The 16442-nt window shown below is 41.6% G+C and overlaps 1 protein-coding gene across 1 annotated transcript in view; it reads left to right on the top strand.

The window, feature by feature from the left end:
- thsd7ba (thrombospondin, type I, domain containing 7Ba) overlaps positions 1-16442 on the top strand; it is a 484701-nt gene that overhangs the window by 317197 nt on the left and 151062 nt on the right. Inside the window, exon 14 of the mRNA XM_088352325.1 lies at positions 6551-6742. Within this exon, the coding sequence (XP_088208451.1) occupies positions 6551-6742 (192 nt within the window). The remainder of the gene's footprint in view (positions 1-6550; positions 6743-16442) is intronic.

Below are 16442 nucleotides of genomic sequence, written 5' to 3'. Positions count from 1 at the left end.
TAGTTGCAAGAATTAATATTGATCCATATATAAGGCGCACTGTATTATAAGGCGCATGGTCAGCTTTTGAAAAAAAAAAGGCTTTTAGGTGCGCCTTATAGTGCGGAAAATACGGTACTTGAGAATACTCATTGAGACTCCACTCCAGAAACTTTATTTTGTTTCGTCTGAGCCATTCACAAGTGGACTTACTGCTGTATTTTGGACGGCTTGAGTTGGAGGCCACAAACGATGGATGGACGTTCTACTTCAGTATCTTCATCATTCCCTCAACCACAGCAAATTTCGTGCTCCTAGCTCAGGAGCTTCAGATGATAGACCTTAAATAGAATAAAATATCATTAAATATTCAGAAGATCGATTGGAATCCCCTCCAAGTTCCATAACATGAAGAACTTATAGAGTGTCCTTTCAGCAATTCCTCCAATCTTCTCAGTTTCTGTAGTTTGTGTATAATTGAAGATGATGTGAAATACACACACGTGGACTTTGGCAACCCCGAGGCTGAACAAATTCTATTAAAAATGGAGGCCCGTGGAGATGTTTTTTTTTTCTTCCCAGCTGTGGAATCTACCAACAGAAGGACATGAGGGTTGAGAAGGTGGGCTAATGACTTGTAGAAAAAAAAAAAGACTTGCCCATGGAAAAGACAGGGTCATGTGAATGGCATTGAATTAAAAATGGCACCTATGAATAATTGTGTTATAATTGGGTGGAAAAAGAAACATTATTAAGATCTAAGTGGTGTTATGATCGGTTCATTCAGATATCATGCATGGGACATATATTTATATTCAACAAATAGAGAGAAAGAGAGATAGAGAAAGAAAGAGAAATAGAGAGAAAAGACAGGAAAAAGAAAAAGAGAGAAGAAGAAAAAAACATAGAATAAAACAGACAGATAAAATGTGAGAAAGAAGAAGAAATAACTAGTTTTGAACGGTTAATTAAGATATCATCCATGGGAAATATATTTATATTTAACAAATAATATTCCCTAATATTTCTGGATATTTGTGAATGTTTTTGAATAACTCATCTCATCTCATCTCATCAGCCGTACCGCTTATCCTCATTAGGGTCGCAGGGGGGCTGGAGCCCATCCCAGTCATCTCCGGGCAGTGGGCAGGGGACACCCTGAACTGGTTGCCAGCCAATCGCAGGGCACACAGGGACAGACAACTATTTGAATAACTCATTTAATATAATCTACACCATAATCCTTTGTTTAACGCAGTTATTTGAGATTATCAGAGATTAAGAGAGACAAAGAGACAAATACAGAGAAATGAGGAGATAAATACAGAGAAAGAGAGATGGAGAAAGAAAGAGAAATAGAGAGAGAAAAAAGAAAAAAAAGAGCAAGAAAGACAGGAAAAAGAAAAAGAGAGAAGAAGAAAAACACAGAATAAGACAGACAGAAAAAAAGTGAGAAAGAAGAAGAAATAAATAGTTTTGAACTGTTAGTTAAGATATCATCCATGGGAAATATATTTATATTTAACAAATAATATTCCCTAATATTTCTTTATATTTGTGAACGTTTTGGAATAAATAATGGAGCATATTTTTCTCATTTAACATAATCTACACCATAATCCTGTGTTTACGCAGTAATTTGAGATTATCAGAGATTATCAGAGATTATCAGAGATTAAGAGAGGCAAAGAGACAAATACAGAGAAAGGAGGAAATAAATAGAGAGAAAAACAGATAGAGAAAGAAAGACAAATAGAGAGAGAAAAAAAGAGCGAGAAAGACAGGAAAAAAAAGAGAGAAAAAGAAAAAAACACAGAATAAGACAGACAAATAAAAACAAATAATATTCCCTAATATTCTGGATATTTGTGAACGTTTTTGAATAAATAATGGAGCACATTTTTCTCATTTAATAAAATCTACACCATAATCCTTTGTTTAACGCAGTTATTTGAGATTATCAGAGATTAAGAGAGACAAATAGACAAATACAGAGAAAGGAGGAAATAAATAGAGAGAAAAACAGATAGAGAAAGAAAGAGAAATAGAGAGAGAAAAAGAAAAAAAAGGAGCGAGAAAGACAGGAAAAACGAAAAGAGAGAAGAAGAAAAAAAAACAGAGAAAAGACAGATGGATTAAAAGTGAGAAAGAAGAAGAAATAAATAGTTTTGAACGGTTAATTAAGATATCATCCATAGGAAATATATTTATATTTAACAAATAATATTCCCTAATATTTCTGGATATTTGTGAATGTTTTTGAGTAACTCATTTAATATAATCTACACCATAATCCTTTGTTTAACGCAGTTATTTGAGATTATCAGAGATTAAGAGAGACAAAGAGACAAATACAGAGAAAGGAGGAACTCAATAGAGAGAAAAAGAGATAGAGAAAGAAAGAGAAATAGAGAGAGGAAAAGAAAAAAAAAGCGAGAAAGACAGGAAAAAGAAAAAAAGAGAAGAAGAAAAAAAACGAATAAGACAGACAGATAAAAAGTAAGAAAGAAGAAGAAATAAATAGTTTTGAACTGTTAATTAAGAAATCATCCATGGGAAATATATTTATATTTAACAAACAAAGAAAATAAAGAGATAGAGAGAAAAGAAAAAAAAGAGCGAGAAAGACGGGAAAAAGCAAAAGAGAGAAAGAAGAAGAAAACTGAGAATACTGTAAGACAGACAGATAAAAAGTAAGAAAGAAGAAGAAATAAATAGTTTTGAACTGTTAATTAAGAAATCATCCATGGAAAATGTATTTATATTTAATAAATAAAGAAGATAAAGAGATAGAGAAAGAAAGAGAAAAAGAGAGAGAAAAGAAAAAAAAAACGAGAAAAACAGGAAAAAGCAAAAGAGAGAAAGAAGAAGACATAAATACATCTCCAGTAGCTTTGTGAGTGGCACCTGTTTTTGGCAACATCAAGTGGACATATTTAGCAACGCCGCTTGTTTTTCTCTTGTGCTTCTCTCAGTGTTGTCCCGCGGGCCGGAATCACATGTTTGGCACCCCTGTGCTAGTGGGAGACATTGCTACAAAACAGTACATTTTCATAATGGTGTGAGGTCGGAAAAGCGGCCATGTGCCGGGCAATGTCTTCCCATATTATTTATTATTAATCAGGCTATTATTATGCGTGCATTGGAGGTGCGGAGGCACATTTTTTTCCCGACAAAGATGTTTTCCCTCGTCCTTGCGTCTCCGCTTGATGTGAATATTTTAGGAGCCGGAAAAAGTGGCTCTAAAATGTAGACCTCCGGAGACCCCTGCAACGATAGGCACACTATGTCATGGGATTTCCACGTCCAAGTGATGCCATTTATGCCAAGTTCTGACTCTATGGAGGACCAATCATTACATATATTGAATAACAGTGTCTCATCTTTCTATCGACTCAATTGATTTTCCCAATCGCTCTCAAGAAAATCAAGCCCAGAAGATGATGCTGCCACCACCATGTTTGACAGTGGGCATCATGTTTTCAGGGTGATGGATAGGGTTACTCTTAGAGTGTGAATTTTCCTGCGGGTATGAATAAAGTATCTGTCTGTCTGTCTCTCGCTCTCGCTCTCGCTCTCTCTCTCTCTCTCTCTCGCTCTCGCTCTCTCTCTCTCTCTTTCACTTGTTCTCTCTCTCTCTCTCTCTTTCACTTGTTCTCTCTCTCTCTCTCTCTCTCTCACTCTCTTTCGCTTGTTCTCTCTCTCTCTCTCTCTCTCTCTTTCGCTTGTTCTCTCTTTATCTCTCTCTCTCTCTCTCTCTCTCTCTCTCTCTCTCTCTCTCTCTTTCACTTGTTCTCTCTTTATCTCTCTCTCTCTCTCTCTCTCTCTCTCTCTCTTTCACTTGTTCTCTCTTTATCTCTCTCTCTCTCTTTCGCTTGTTCTCCCTTTATCTCTCTCTCTCTCTCTCTCTCTGTCTCTCTCTCTCTCTCTCTCTTTCGCTTGTTCTCTCTCTCTCTCTCTCTTTCGCTTGTTCTCTCTCTCTCTCTCTCTCTTTCGCTTGTTCTCTCTCTCTCTCTCTCTCTCTCTCTCTCTCTCTTTCCCTTGTTCTCTCTTTATCTCTCTCTCTCTCTCTCTCTCTTTCACTTGTTCTCTCTTTATCTCTCTCTCTCTCTCTCCCTCTGGATATCTTGTGAAAGAATTGTGAAAACAAATGATGTTTGTAGGCCGTACAACCTTTGCAATAGTACATGAAAAAAAATAATTTTGCATTGCCGGAAACTCAGCAAAATGTAACGTGATGTCAAGTTTTGGACATGTTGGATAATGACTCAGTTGCCACACTTGGGATTGCTGTTGCTCACTGTTGTTTCAAGCGTTGCTTACCGACTTTGTGTGAACGCTCAGACCTGTGGAAAGTTAGAAGGAACATTGCCACAGACTATTATTTTCGTATACCGTAAATTCCGGACTATAAAGCGCACCTGCTTATAAGCCGCACCCATCACATTTTAAGAGGAAAACCGATTTTGTACTTACACAAGCCGCACCTGTAAATAAGCCGCATGCGCCCTCATAACACCGACACAAAATGAACCCAGACCCGACTTTCAGTCTCGCGATAGTAACTGACTATCCTTCATTGATATTCACAGTCCAAAAATCACAGCCGGCAAAATGAACGGAAAGTGATACCGGTACTTAAGGTTTGATGCAGACCGGCAGAGTCTGGGTCCCATTGAAAGTAATCCAGAGAAAAAAGTGTATATTTCCAAAGATAAGGGTGGGGAAAAATATCTATCCACTATTGTCCGCCATGTCCACAAACACTCACCTTTACCGGTCCTGTCTGTCCCTCACCCCCTCACACACCCCCTCCGCAGGAAAACAAAGCCTATGCAACAAGGACAGTACAAACATCTTCTTTGTTCCTGTATCTCTTTGTTTTCTTTATCCTCACTGTAAAATATGGACCTGGAGTGCCACATCCAATTTCGTTGTCACAATTTATTCAACCCATGTTGTAACAATGAAATGAAATGAAATGATCTGCATTTTTCAAGTCAATGACTTCCCAAAGCGCTTTACAATGTGCTCCACATTTCCCAATAGCGGCCTTGCAGCCATGTAAGGCGCTAACCTGCTTATTGGGGGTATTAGGGGTTCAGTGTCTTACCCAAGGACATTTTGACATGTAACACAATGACAATAAAGGTATATTCTATTCTATTCTATTATATTCTACATGGGATAAGCCCCCTTCCAGGATGACCAGGCTGCAAAAATGCACCGTAAAATCCGAACTATAGAGCGCACCTGATTATAAGCCGCACGCACCACATTTTGCGGACATTATTGGTTTTGTCCTTACACAAGCCGCACCTGTATATAAGCCACATGTGCCATCATTTAAACATGTAACATAGTCACAAGTTTGTCCCAAACCTGACTTTAGGTGCCGCGATCGTAACTGCAAATAAAGTACACAATCCATCTACCACAATCGGCAACATGAACGGTAAATGATACCGGTAGTTAGAATTTAATGCAAACCTTTAAAGTCCAGGTCCCGTTGAAAGTAATCCAACGAAAAAAATGTATATTTCCAAAGTTAAGATTGGGAAAAATATATATCCACTATTGTCCGCTGCAACAACAAAGAGATTTAACTCAGCTTTACCCCACTTCCCGTCAGCCCGCGTTCGCTCCGCCCCTTCTTTTTGATTCGCTCGTAGAAAACATATCACAATAGTTAAGGGTGGGAAAAATACATATCCTATATTGTCCGCTCCAACAACAAAGAGATTCAACTCGGCTTTACCCCACTTCCCGTCAGCCCGCGTTTGCTCCGCCCCTTCTTTTTCATTCGCTCGTAGAAAACATATCACAATAGTTAAGGGTGGGAAAAATACATATCCACTATTGTCCGCTCCAACAACAAAGAGATTCAACTCGGCTTTACCCCACTTCCCGTCAGCCCGCGTTTGCTCCGCCCCTTCTTTTTGATTCGCTCGAGAAAACATATCACAATAGTTAAGGGTGGGAAAAATACATATCCTCTATTGTCCGCTCCAACAACAAAGAGATTCAACTCGGCTTTACCCCACTTCCCGTCAGCCCGCGTTTGCTCCGCCCCTTCTTTTTGATTCGCTCGTAGAAAACATTTCACAATAAGTCTCTAAAATAAATACATTACAAAAATATACAGTTGCAAATACATATCATACATGGTCACACATATTTACAAAAAAAGACGGTACACCGAGAGAGTTTTCAAAGCTTTAATCATAATAATATAACTTTCATCCCAAACCGTGTCTGTGAAGGGTAGCAACACGCTACTAGTAACACGCATCAAGCATATCTGTTTAAAAAAGCCGTACCGCAATTGCGAAATTCACGGTAAACCGTCCTCGTCTTTCTCCTCATGACTGTCGCCATCAAGGGCGCCTTCCTCATAATCGGAACGAACTTCTGTCCTCTGTCATACGGACGATTTGCACATAGACTAAGAAGTTGCAGTCTTCCTCGGCGCATATATTCCACCGGTCTAAATTTTACCTTTTGTACTCGAGTTTTCGGTATTCTTGTCTGAAAATGTGAAGACCGTCGACCTGTTCTTCCGCCCCGGCAGGACTGAGTTGTGTCGGGGAGAACGACGATCCGGCCAACATGACGGAATGCACCCGCTGGGCCGGGCCTGTACCCTCGCAGATCCGAGCGTGTCGGGTTCCTTGCAAGGATGACTGCACGCTTACAACGTGGTCTAAGTTCTCAGAGTGCACGGGATGCGGCACCTTCCGGACCCGCAGGCGTTCCCTGGCAGGTAGGACAGGTTACCTTTTGTTTGAGTGACTCATCCTTCATTTCAACACAGATGTCCAAATGTGAATTTACATGGTGTGTTTGCATTGGAGTCGGGATTCTATTTGTCTTCATGAATATTTGAGCCGGTGCCATAGGGGCCTTCATGAACATAGCCATTGTTTCTCCTTTGGCTCTTCAAACATGACACGTTGGAATGATCCCTAGCTCGTTTTTCTCCAGAACTCCTCGGTTTAGGACCTTGTTAAATTCTGTCTGTTTTGCCCCATAATTCTCATTTACCGATAAAAAAAGACTTATTATTTCCAGCCCACATTAGCCTAAGGTACAGGCGGCCCGCGGGCCAGATCAGTCCCACCAATGGTTTAAATCCGGTCCGCAAGACAACAGTGAGAGAAGCGCAAGATGAAAATGAGCTGTAGTTTTATATATTTCCACCGGATGTCACCAAAGCCAGTTAACACTTGCGAAACAATTGTGGTAGTATTTCTCCATTTCACTTCTTTATTTATTTCTCCCTCTTTTTCTTTCTCCTGTTCACTCTCTCTTTCTCTCTCTTTTTCTATTTTCTCTATTTCTCTCTCACTCTCTGACTCTTTCTTTTTCTCTGTTTTGCTCTCTTTCTATTTTCTCTAATTTACACTTTGATTCTCTTTCTTTCTATTTTTCTCTTTCTTTCCCTTTTTCAACCTCTCTCTCTCTCACCACACTTTGTCTCTTTTTCTCCTGCTGACTCTTTTTCTTTCTGTCATTTCACTTATTTTATTCTTTTTATCTCTTTTTTTTCACTTTCTTTTTCTCTCTATATTCATTTCCCCCCTTCTTCTCCATTCATATCTCTATTCTGCTCTCTCTTTTTCTCTCACTGTTCACTCTGTCTCCCTTGTTCTCTGTTTATCGCTCTCTCTTTCCCTCCCTCTCTTTCTCTGTCTTTTTCTCCCTCTCTCTTTCTCTTAAACTTACTAGACCGGCCCCCCTGAGATTTCTTTATAGCATTTGTGGCCCCCAGCTAAAACGAGATTGACACCCCTGGCCTAAGGGGACCTGTATTGATTAAACGGGGCATCACGGTGGAGCAGTGGTTAGCGCGTGTGCGGCACAGTTCTGAGGTCATGGGTTCAAATCCAGCTACCGGACTCCCTGTGTTGAGTTTGCATGTTATCCCTGTGCTTGCGTGGTTTTCCTCCGGGCACTCCGGTTTCCTACCACGTTACCAAAAAACATGCATTTCAGGTGAATTGGCTGGTCCAAATTGTCCCTAGGTGTGAATGAGCGAGCAAATTGTCTGTCCCTGTGTGCCCTGCGATTGGCTGGCAACCAGTTCAGGGTGTCCCCTGCCCACTGCCCGAAGATAGCTGGGATGGGCTCCAGCACCCCCGCGACCCTACTGAGTATAAGTGGTCACATAATGGATGGATGGATGCATGGATGGATGCCGCCTTTAGCTCCAATTCAAATTATGAGTGATGCATTGATTGGCTAATAAAATTCAGAAAAGAACAATACGCAGATGTATGGAGTGTATTGAAATTAGCCTTCAAAATAAACTTGCATAATGCCACTCGTGATTCATTTTCACGCACCATTATTACACGCAAGCGTTCACAAAAGCAATAAAGACGGAGAAAGAGAAGTCAAACATTTACAACTCTTTCAAAATGTCAAAAAAAATGTCCAAAGTAAAATACACATTGGAGAAGCTTTAGAGCTGTAAACTGGTCATCTTCAAAATGCCACCTTTGGAAATGCCTCCTTAGAAACATGTATAGAATATATATTTTTCAGATCGTAATCAAATTTCACAAGGTACCAGGTAAGGCTTCAAGCTATTGTCTCACCTGTTTTTGCAAGCAAAAAAAAGAAAAAAAATGACAGGAAGGGATAAAAACCTACTTTTTCTCTGGGTTCCAACTCAGATTACCCAATGTTAGTAGCAATTGCAGTGATGATTTCAGTTTGGGACAAAAAGTCAGTGTTTTACCTTTCAAAAGAGATCTAAACCTACCATATTTTACCAAGGTTCAAGATGTCATAAACCAGAACGGACTCTCGGATGCAATAGCGTTAGTTTCAAGCCTCTTTGGGCGGAATGGCAGCTCTGTAGACGGAAGGTGCAGCTTAGCAGGTAAGTCGAAGGCCGGGACGGGAGAGTAGGTCGCAAAACGTAGAACGGAAACAGGTCAAAAACGGAAGGCAGGCATGAATCAGGCAAGAGGAGTCGTGGGTACCTTGTAGTCTGGAAAAACACTCAGGGACGTGAGTACACTCGGACGACCATCTCTGGACGCAGACCGCTTAAGTGGAGAACGTCAGCCAATCAGGAAGTGCGCTCCAGCGTACCAAACAAGGTGATTTCACTCGGGCCATCACGGCACAAGAAGAACATTCAACTTACTTTGGGTATGTTTTAGACTGGGGCAGCACGGCAGCGCAGTGGTTAGCGCTTGTGCGGCACAGTTCATGGTCATGGGAACCTGTCGTGGGTTCAAATCCAGCTGATTTCCTGTGCGGAGTTTGTATGTTCTCCCCGTGCTTGCGTGGGTTTCCTCCGGGCACTCCGGTTTCCTTCCACGTTCTAAAAACATGCATTTCAGGTGAATTGGCCTGTCCAAATTGTCCTTAGGTGTGAATGAGCGAATGAGTTGTCTCTCACTGTGTGCCCTGCGATTGGCTGGCAACCAGTTCAGGGTGTCCCCTGCCCACTGCGCGGAGATGGCTGGGATGGGCTCCAGCCCGCCCGCGACCCTAATGAGGATAAGCGGTACGGCTAATGAGATGAGATGAGATGATTTAGACTAGGATATTAGGCGGCGTTTACAGGAACCTTAGTTTTTCTAGACGGGTCAAAACCGACTTAAACCATATAAACGGAATGATTTGGATTAGAACACTTTATAATGTTGTGATTTGTATTTTTTATTATGTTAAAGTATATATTCCTGACGGCGCAGCCCCGCAGTGTGGAGGTTCAGGGTCCAAGTCCAGCTGCCGCAGCCTTCCCGTGTGGAGTTTGCATGTTCTCCCCGTTTCCTCCGTGGGTTTCTCCTGGGCACTCCGGTTTCCTCCCACTCTCCCCAAAACATGCATATCAGGTTAATTGGCCGGTCCAAATTGTCCCAAAGTGTGTACGAGCAAATTAGTTATCCATTTCTGTCTGCCCTGTGAATGGCTGGCAACCAGTTCAGGGTGTCTGGGATGGGCTCCAGCACCCCAGCGACCATAATGAGGATGAGCAGTGCAGATGGATGGATATATTCCCAGTGTTCTCGTTTGCCTGCGTCCCTGCGTCCTAGACGCATTATTTTTGCTAGGGACGCATCGTGTCGGATCAACGTGCGTCCCCGGGACGCAACTTTTTTGACACCAAATTGTCATTATCATTTTTTCACAAAGATTTACAGCATTCCAAACTTTTCGTCAGGCAGATCCGCCATTGTTGTTTTGGTCTCGCGGTTCGAGTTTTCGTCTAAACGCCAATCTCGAGTTCGAGTTGTGTAGTGAAAATCTCTTGTACGTTTATCAATCTTGTATTCTTTTATTTTGAAGTCATGTTCTTGTGTACTGATTTCTCTGACGCAAAATAAACCACTCCCTCTCTATGTTTCGGACTTCACCCAGGAAGGACGTAAGTTCTTGTCTGCCATAATCATGTAGAATTAAACTATATACATGTATTTTATCTGTGCCAATATAGCCACTAAATAGTCTTAATAATGTCAATCTCTGACAGGAACCATAGATCTCTGTTGGGACCCATAGATTTTTGACCATGCGAGTCCCTGGGACCCATCACTTTCCAGAGGTAAAATGAACACTGTATTCCTGATACAATCAAGAAGCCTTAATGTAATAAAAAAATGTACGTGTTTTTTATATTACTGTATTTTCCCCACTATAAGGCGCACCTGGTTATAGGACGCACCCCGAAAAAATAGTTTATGGTCCTATTTTTACATACATAAGACGCACCGGATTATAAGGCGCTACAATGGGAACGTGGACAAAACAGTCAGATAGTTCAGTCCAACTTATTACCCCCTTAACATTCCCAAAGCTTGCAAAGAAGCAAATACGTGTCGTAGACACTTGCGGATGCGGTGTCCGTACGATGTCACTCAAATGCATCGTTCCATCATTCGGAAGGTTAAAGTCTTAGGATTCAAGAAATGCCAACCATTCCTTAGTTTCTATTTTCTTTTTCGCTCGCAACTTTACTGTGCATATGACAATTAACACTTGGAATTGAGTTTAATTTAAAAATAGACACTCCATTCCATCCGTTATCTGCACCGCTTATCACAGAAACATCGAGTTCAGTCTGAAACAAGATATATAGCCGGAGTAGCTCACCGAAGTCGTTGTGTTCATAATAATGTGCACCAGCGGTCCTCTTATATCCGTGAGTGTAGTAAATCCAGGAGAATAAAATATTTACAAATACAGTATAGTAAAAAGTGCTTTCTGTATGCCGTCAGCCACGTGCTATACACATTCATCTTTATCGGCCAATTGCAGCCTTTGTTTTGCCGCTAAGCCAATGCCAGCCTGTAAATGATAAAAAGGATCCGCCTCTTGACCTCCGAATAACTTTAGCCAATAGTGATCGTTTCAACTGATGATTGACACATCTTTTTTGGCCAATCGCAGGCTTTGTTTTGCCGTTCAAGCCAATGCCAGCCTGTAAATGATAAAAAGGATCCGCCTCTTGACCTCCGAATAACTTTAGCCAATAGTGACCGATGCAAATGATGATTGACACATTGGTTAGCCAATGAAACGCCGGTAAATAAATCCCACCATACACCGCGGACTACTTGGCGTTCGGGGGAAAATCTAGTCGGCGGCTGCAAATTAGTTGCAAGATTTTGCGAATTAATATTGATCCTTAAATAAGGCGCACTGTATTATAAGGCGCATGGTCAGCTTTTGAAACAAATAAAGGCTTTTAGGTGCGCCTTATAGTGCGGAAAATACGGTAGTTTAAAACTGGTCTGTGGCGACCCTAACACAAGAGGAAGGTTAAGCATACAAATCAAGTCACATTAAATGCAATATCCAACCAGTCATGTATTATTAATGTATTTTCTTTAATTTGATAGCACTTTCACGCCTGTTTTTGCTCCACTGTACGGTTATTTATTACCTTAATTTACATAAGGGGCCGTAGGAAATAGCATGGAAGGAGTGTTATTTTTATTAGACACCTACGTTATAGCAGAAGGATTTTTACTACAGTACTGCACACCCTTATATGAAGTACTGACACTTTCGGTGCTAAGGTAGATAAAGTTGCCCTACTGTACAATAACTGTCAACAGAGTCTGTAAGAATGTTTTACTGAGTCAATGTCAGATTGGCCCTTGATTGTGTTCAAGCTGGAGTTGGCAAATTTACAGGGTGAAGTCCAAAACTGTTGAAAGGCTTAAAAGCTGTTCGTGGTGTGGTCTTTGTTGGGAATTCACAATAGATTTTGATTTTCCTTTTTCTTTTGTGTTCATTCCTACACTCTACAGTTATTTTCAACGCTGTTGGACTGAATAGTTATTCTCTAAAAGTGTGTCTTGGTCTGGAAAAACTGTTCAATTTCAAGAAACTACTGTCAATTCTGGACTATAGAGCGCACCTGATTATAAGCCGCACCCACCACATTTTGAGATGAAAACCGATTTTGTGCTTACACAGGCCCCACCTGCATATAAGCCGCATGCGCCAACATTAAAAACATGTTAACACAATCACAAAATTAGCCCAAACCCGGCTTTGAGTCCCGCGATTGTAACTGGATATAAAGTACACGGTCCAAAAACCACAGCCGGCAAAATGAACAGAAAATGATACCGGTACTTAAGGCTTGATGCAGACCTGCAGAGTCCGGGTACCCGTTGAAACTAATCCAAGGAAAAAAAGTCTATATTTCCAAAGGTAAGGGTGGGAAAAATATATATTCACTATTGTCCGCCGCGACAACAGGTCTCACTCACCTTTACCCCACTTCCCGTCAGCCCGCGTTTGCTCCGCCCCTCTTTTTGAATTTGCAAAACATATCAGAATAAGTGTCTCAAATAAATGCATTACAAAAATATACAGGTGCAAATACATATTATACATCGGTTACACATATTTACAAAGAAAGACACCGAGAGCGTTTTCAAAGCTTTAATTATAATGTTATAACTTTCATCCCAGACCGTGCCTGTGAATGGTAGCAAAACGCTACTAGCAACACGCTCGCAGCACACTAAACGAGTCTGTTAAGAAAAAATATACCGTACTTGTAGAAACCACGGTAAACCGTCCTCAACTTCCTCCTTTCAACTCATGTCATCAAAGTTGTCTTCCCCAGTATGGGAAAAAAACTTTGTCATATAGACGTCGTCCCACGCTCCCTTATTCAAAGACACACTAGCAACACGCTCGCAAAATAAAGTTTACGTGCAGTAGCTCCGTTTCCTTCTTTATCGGACTGCTCGTTTGCTTTTAGCTTGAAAGCTACGTCATGTGCCTTTCTTTTTGCAATTTGCATGATGAGGATATGTCTACGCTAATTTAATTTGTGCACAAGCTAAGAAGTTGCAGTCTTCCTCGGCGCATATATTCCACCGGTCAAAATCTTACCTTTTGTACTCGAACGCCGCTGGCGGCTGTTAGAAAATTACATAAATTGGCCGCATCACTGAATAAGCCGCAAGGTTGAAGGTTTGGGAAAAAAGTAGCGGCTTATAGTCCGGAATTTACGGTATTGACAGTTTGGTCGTCACCATTGAGGACGGAACTCTGGACAGCTTTTTCCACTGCTGAGGGTTCCTGGCCTGTTTTGGGGCAAACTTGGCACCAGTCTATTACTTGATGTTGTCAGCCCAGTTATTTTTCAATCTTCCTCTGCCTCCTTGGACTGTGCCCTAGAGAATAATCCTGGTCAGTCCTGGTGAACTTTATGATGCGACCATACCACCGCACAGTCGTGAACAGTTCTTCAAAGGGACCTCTGATGGTGGTGTGCACCGTTTCATAGTCATTCGTGTCAGATAGGCTGAGTAGCTCATGACGAAAAGCTTCCTGTAGCATCGCATCTCCATGGTATGGAATGTCCTTTCCAGCTTTGCTTTGAAAGTCCATGTGTAGATGAAGATAGAATGAGCAGCATTTGATTGAGTCTGATATTTGATTTCACTGCTATGTTAGTTTCCCTGCAGATAGGTTTGAGTCTGGCAAGTGTGGTTGAGGTTTGAGCTATCCTGGCCACGAATTCTGGTTCTCACCCCTTTTCTGATATGACAGCTCCACTATATTGGAATTTGGTGACAGGTTCAAGGTATTGGTGGTTGATGTTTGTGGCGATACTCTGGGGGTTGTTGGTCATTAGTTTTCTGTTCTGATTTCCATCCCATTCTGGTATGATGCTTTTTCCAGGTGATTGACGAGATCCTGGGTTCCTGTTTTTCTCCTGACAATATTATCAGCAACACGGAGTTTAGTGACGTTGTTTCCCCAAAAACTGACTCTACCTTTATCTTGGTCCAGTGCTTCATGTTCCTCTCCAGGAAGATGTTGAATAAAGATGGAAGGAGAATGCAGCCTTGTTTCACACAGACTGGTTTCAAAACCAGCTCCAACGGTCAACCAGTGCTTCATGCTCCTCTCCAGGAAGATGTTGAATAAAGATGGAAGGCGAATGCAGCCTTGTCTCACACAGACTGGTTTCAAAACCAGCTCCAATGGTGTTCCAGGGCTTCATGATCCTCTCCAGGAAGATGTTGAATAAAGATGGAAGGCGAATGCAGCCTTGTCTCACACAGACTGGTTTTTAAACCAGCTCAAGTAGTGGTCCAGTGCTTCATGCTCCTCTCCAGGAAGATGTTGAATAAAGATGGAAGGCGAATGCAGCCTTGTCTCACACAGACTGGTTTCAAAACCAGCTCCAATGGTGTTCCAGGGCTTCATGATCCTCTCCAGGAAGATGTTGAATAAAGATGGAAGGCGAATGCAGCCTTGTCTCACACAGACTGGTTTTTAAACCAGCTCAAGTAGTGGTCCAGTGCTTGATGATACTCTCCAGGAAGATGTTGAATAAAGATGGAGGGAGAATGCAGCCTTGTCTCACACAGACTGGTTTTTAAACCAGCTCAAGTGGTGGTCCAGTGCTTCATGATCCTCTCCAGGAAGATGTTGAATAAAGACGAAGGAGAATGCAGCCTTGTCTCACACAGACTGGTTTCAAAACCAGCTCCAATGGTGTTCCAGTGCTTCATGATGCTCTCCAGGAAGATGTTGAATAAAGATGGAAGGAGAACGAAGCCTTGTCTCACACAGACTGTGGTTTTAGACCAAGCTCCAAAGGTGTCATTGATCAGAACGGCACGGTTAGCATTAGCATACACCTGTTCAGTAGACTGAAGTAGTTTCTGGCCAGTGTTGTTCTTCCGCACGGTAGCCCACAAGGCAGCTCTGTCAAACCAGGTTTCTCAGGTGATGTTAAAACTTATGACTATGGATGCTCAAATAAAAATATGTTCTGTGGTGCCCCTACTAACCCTGAAACTTGATGTTTTCAGCCTGTGGTTTCAGTCTGTTCAGTAGCACCTTTATCATAACTTCACATGCATGACTGATGAGGCTGATGGTTGTATGGTTTTAGAATAATTGAAGGTTTCCCTTCTGTGGTAGCATAGTTACTAGCAATTGTTTCAATTTACACTGTCCTGTTTGCCAGATCTTTGGCCACAAAGCCATAATTACATTCGCATAAGACATATATTGCATTGTCCAGATTCTAATGTTGTAGTGAATACTGATGCGAGGCACCTGAGCCCGCTCCTTTGGCGCAAACTGCCTCGGACGCTGATTGGCTGCTTGTCTCTTTTTAAACCCCCGTCTTCCTGTCACCCGTCGTCAGTCCGTCTGCGACCCTCAGCTACGCTAGGCAAGCCTTCCGACCCTGACTCTCTCCTGTTCTGATTCCTGATTGATTCCCGGCTCCGACCTTTTTTCTGAACTTGACTACGTTTTTGCTCCCACTTCCCGGCCACCGATCTGTTTTTCCCCGCTCTTGACACTGCCATCGCTCGCTATGGAAATACCACTTCCGCATCTGGGCAACCTGCTCCCCACGACCAACGATCTCCGGATTGTGTGTACTACCCTTTCCCTTCTTCCTAATAAAACTAAGAGAAACGCACGCAAGTGGGTCCTACCTTCGTTTTGGTCCTGACAAATGTCCTCCGCCTTGAGGAGATGACTTCATGGCATCATTACTGCCCAGAAGACATGTACACTTGTTGAAGAGTCAGTTTTCTGGAAGTATCAATGAGAGTGACACATAATAAAGCTTTTGTCTAGTGTTTTGTCTGATTGACACTTTAAATAAGAAATCAGCCATTTTTTTTATGCAATACATTTCAATGCCTTATCAGTTTTCATTTGACCTATGAAAAGTGATGGGTCCCGAGGACTCGCATGCTCAAAATTCTATGGGTCCCAACAGAGATCTATGGGTCCCCAAAATTTAGTGTTATCGAGGTTTAAATTGAAAATCGGCGACAAATATATAAATAAATATATAAATCTATATATTCATTCAGTTTTAATCATCACACTTAATTGGTAATACATAGCAGTTATCACATCAGATTTTGCTTTTCACAAAAATATTGTACATTATACAAAATAATATTGCTGAAATATTAGTCTATTTATTCATGCAG

This window comes from Urocampus carinirostris, chromosome 14, assembly GCF_059441175.1.
Source record: "Urocampus carinirostris isolate Australia breed hairy pipefish chromosome 14, RoL_Ucar_1.0, whole genome shotgun sequence".
Taxonomy (NCBI): domain Eukaryota; kingdom Metazoa; phylum Chordata; class Actinopteri; order Syngnathiformes; family Syngnathidae; genus Urocampus; species Urocampus carinirostris.
The sequence above is the reverse complement of the archived record's forward strand: the minus strand, read 5'-3'. Positions and strand labels throughout refer to the sequence as shown.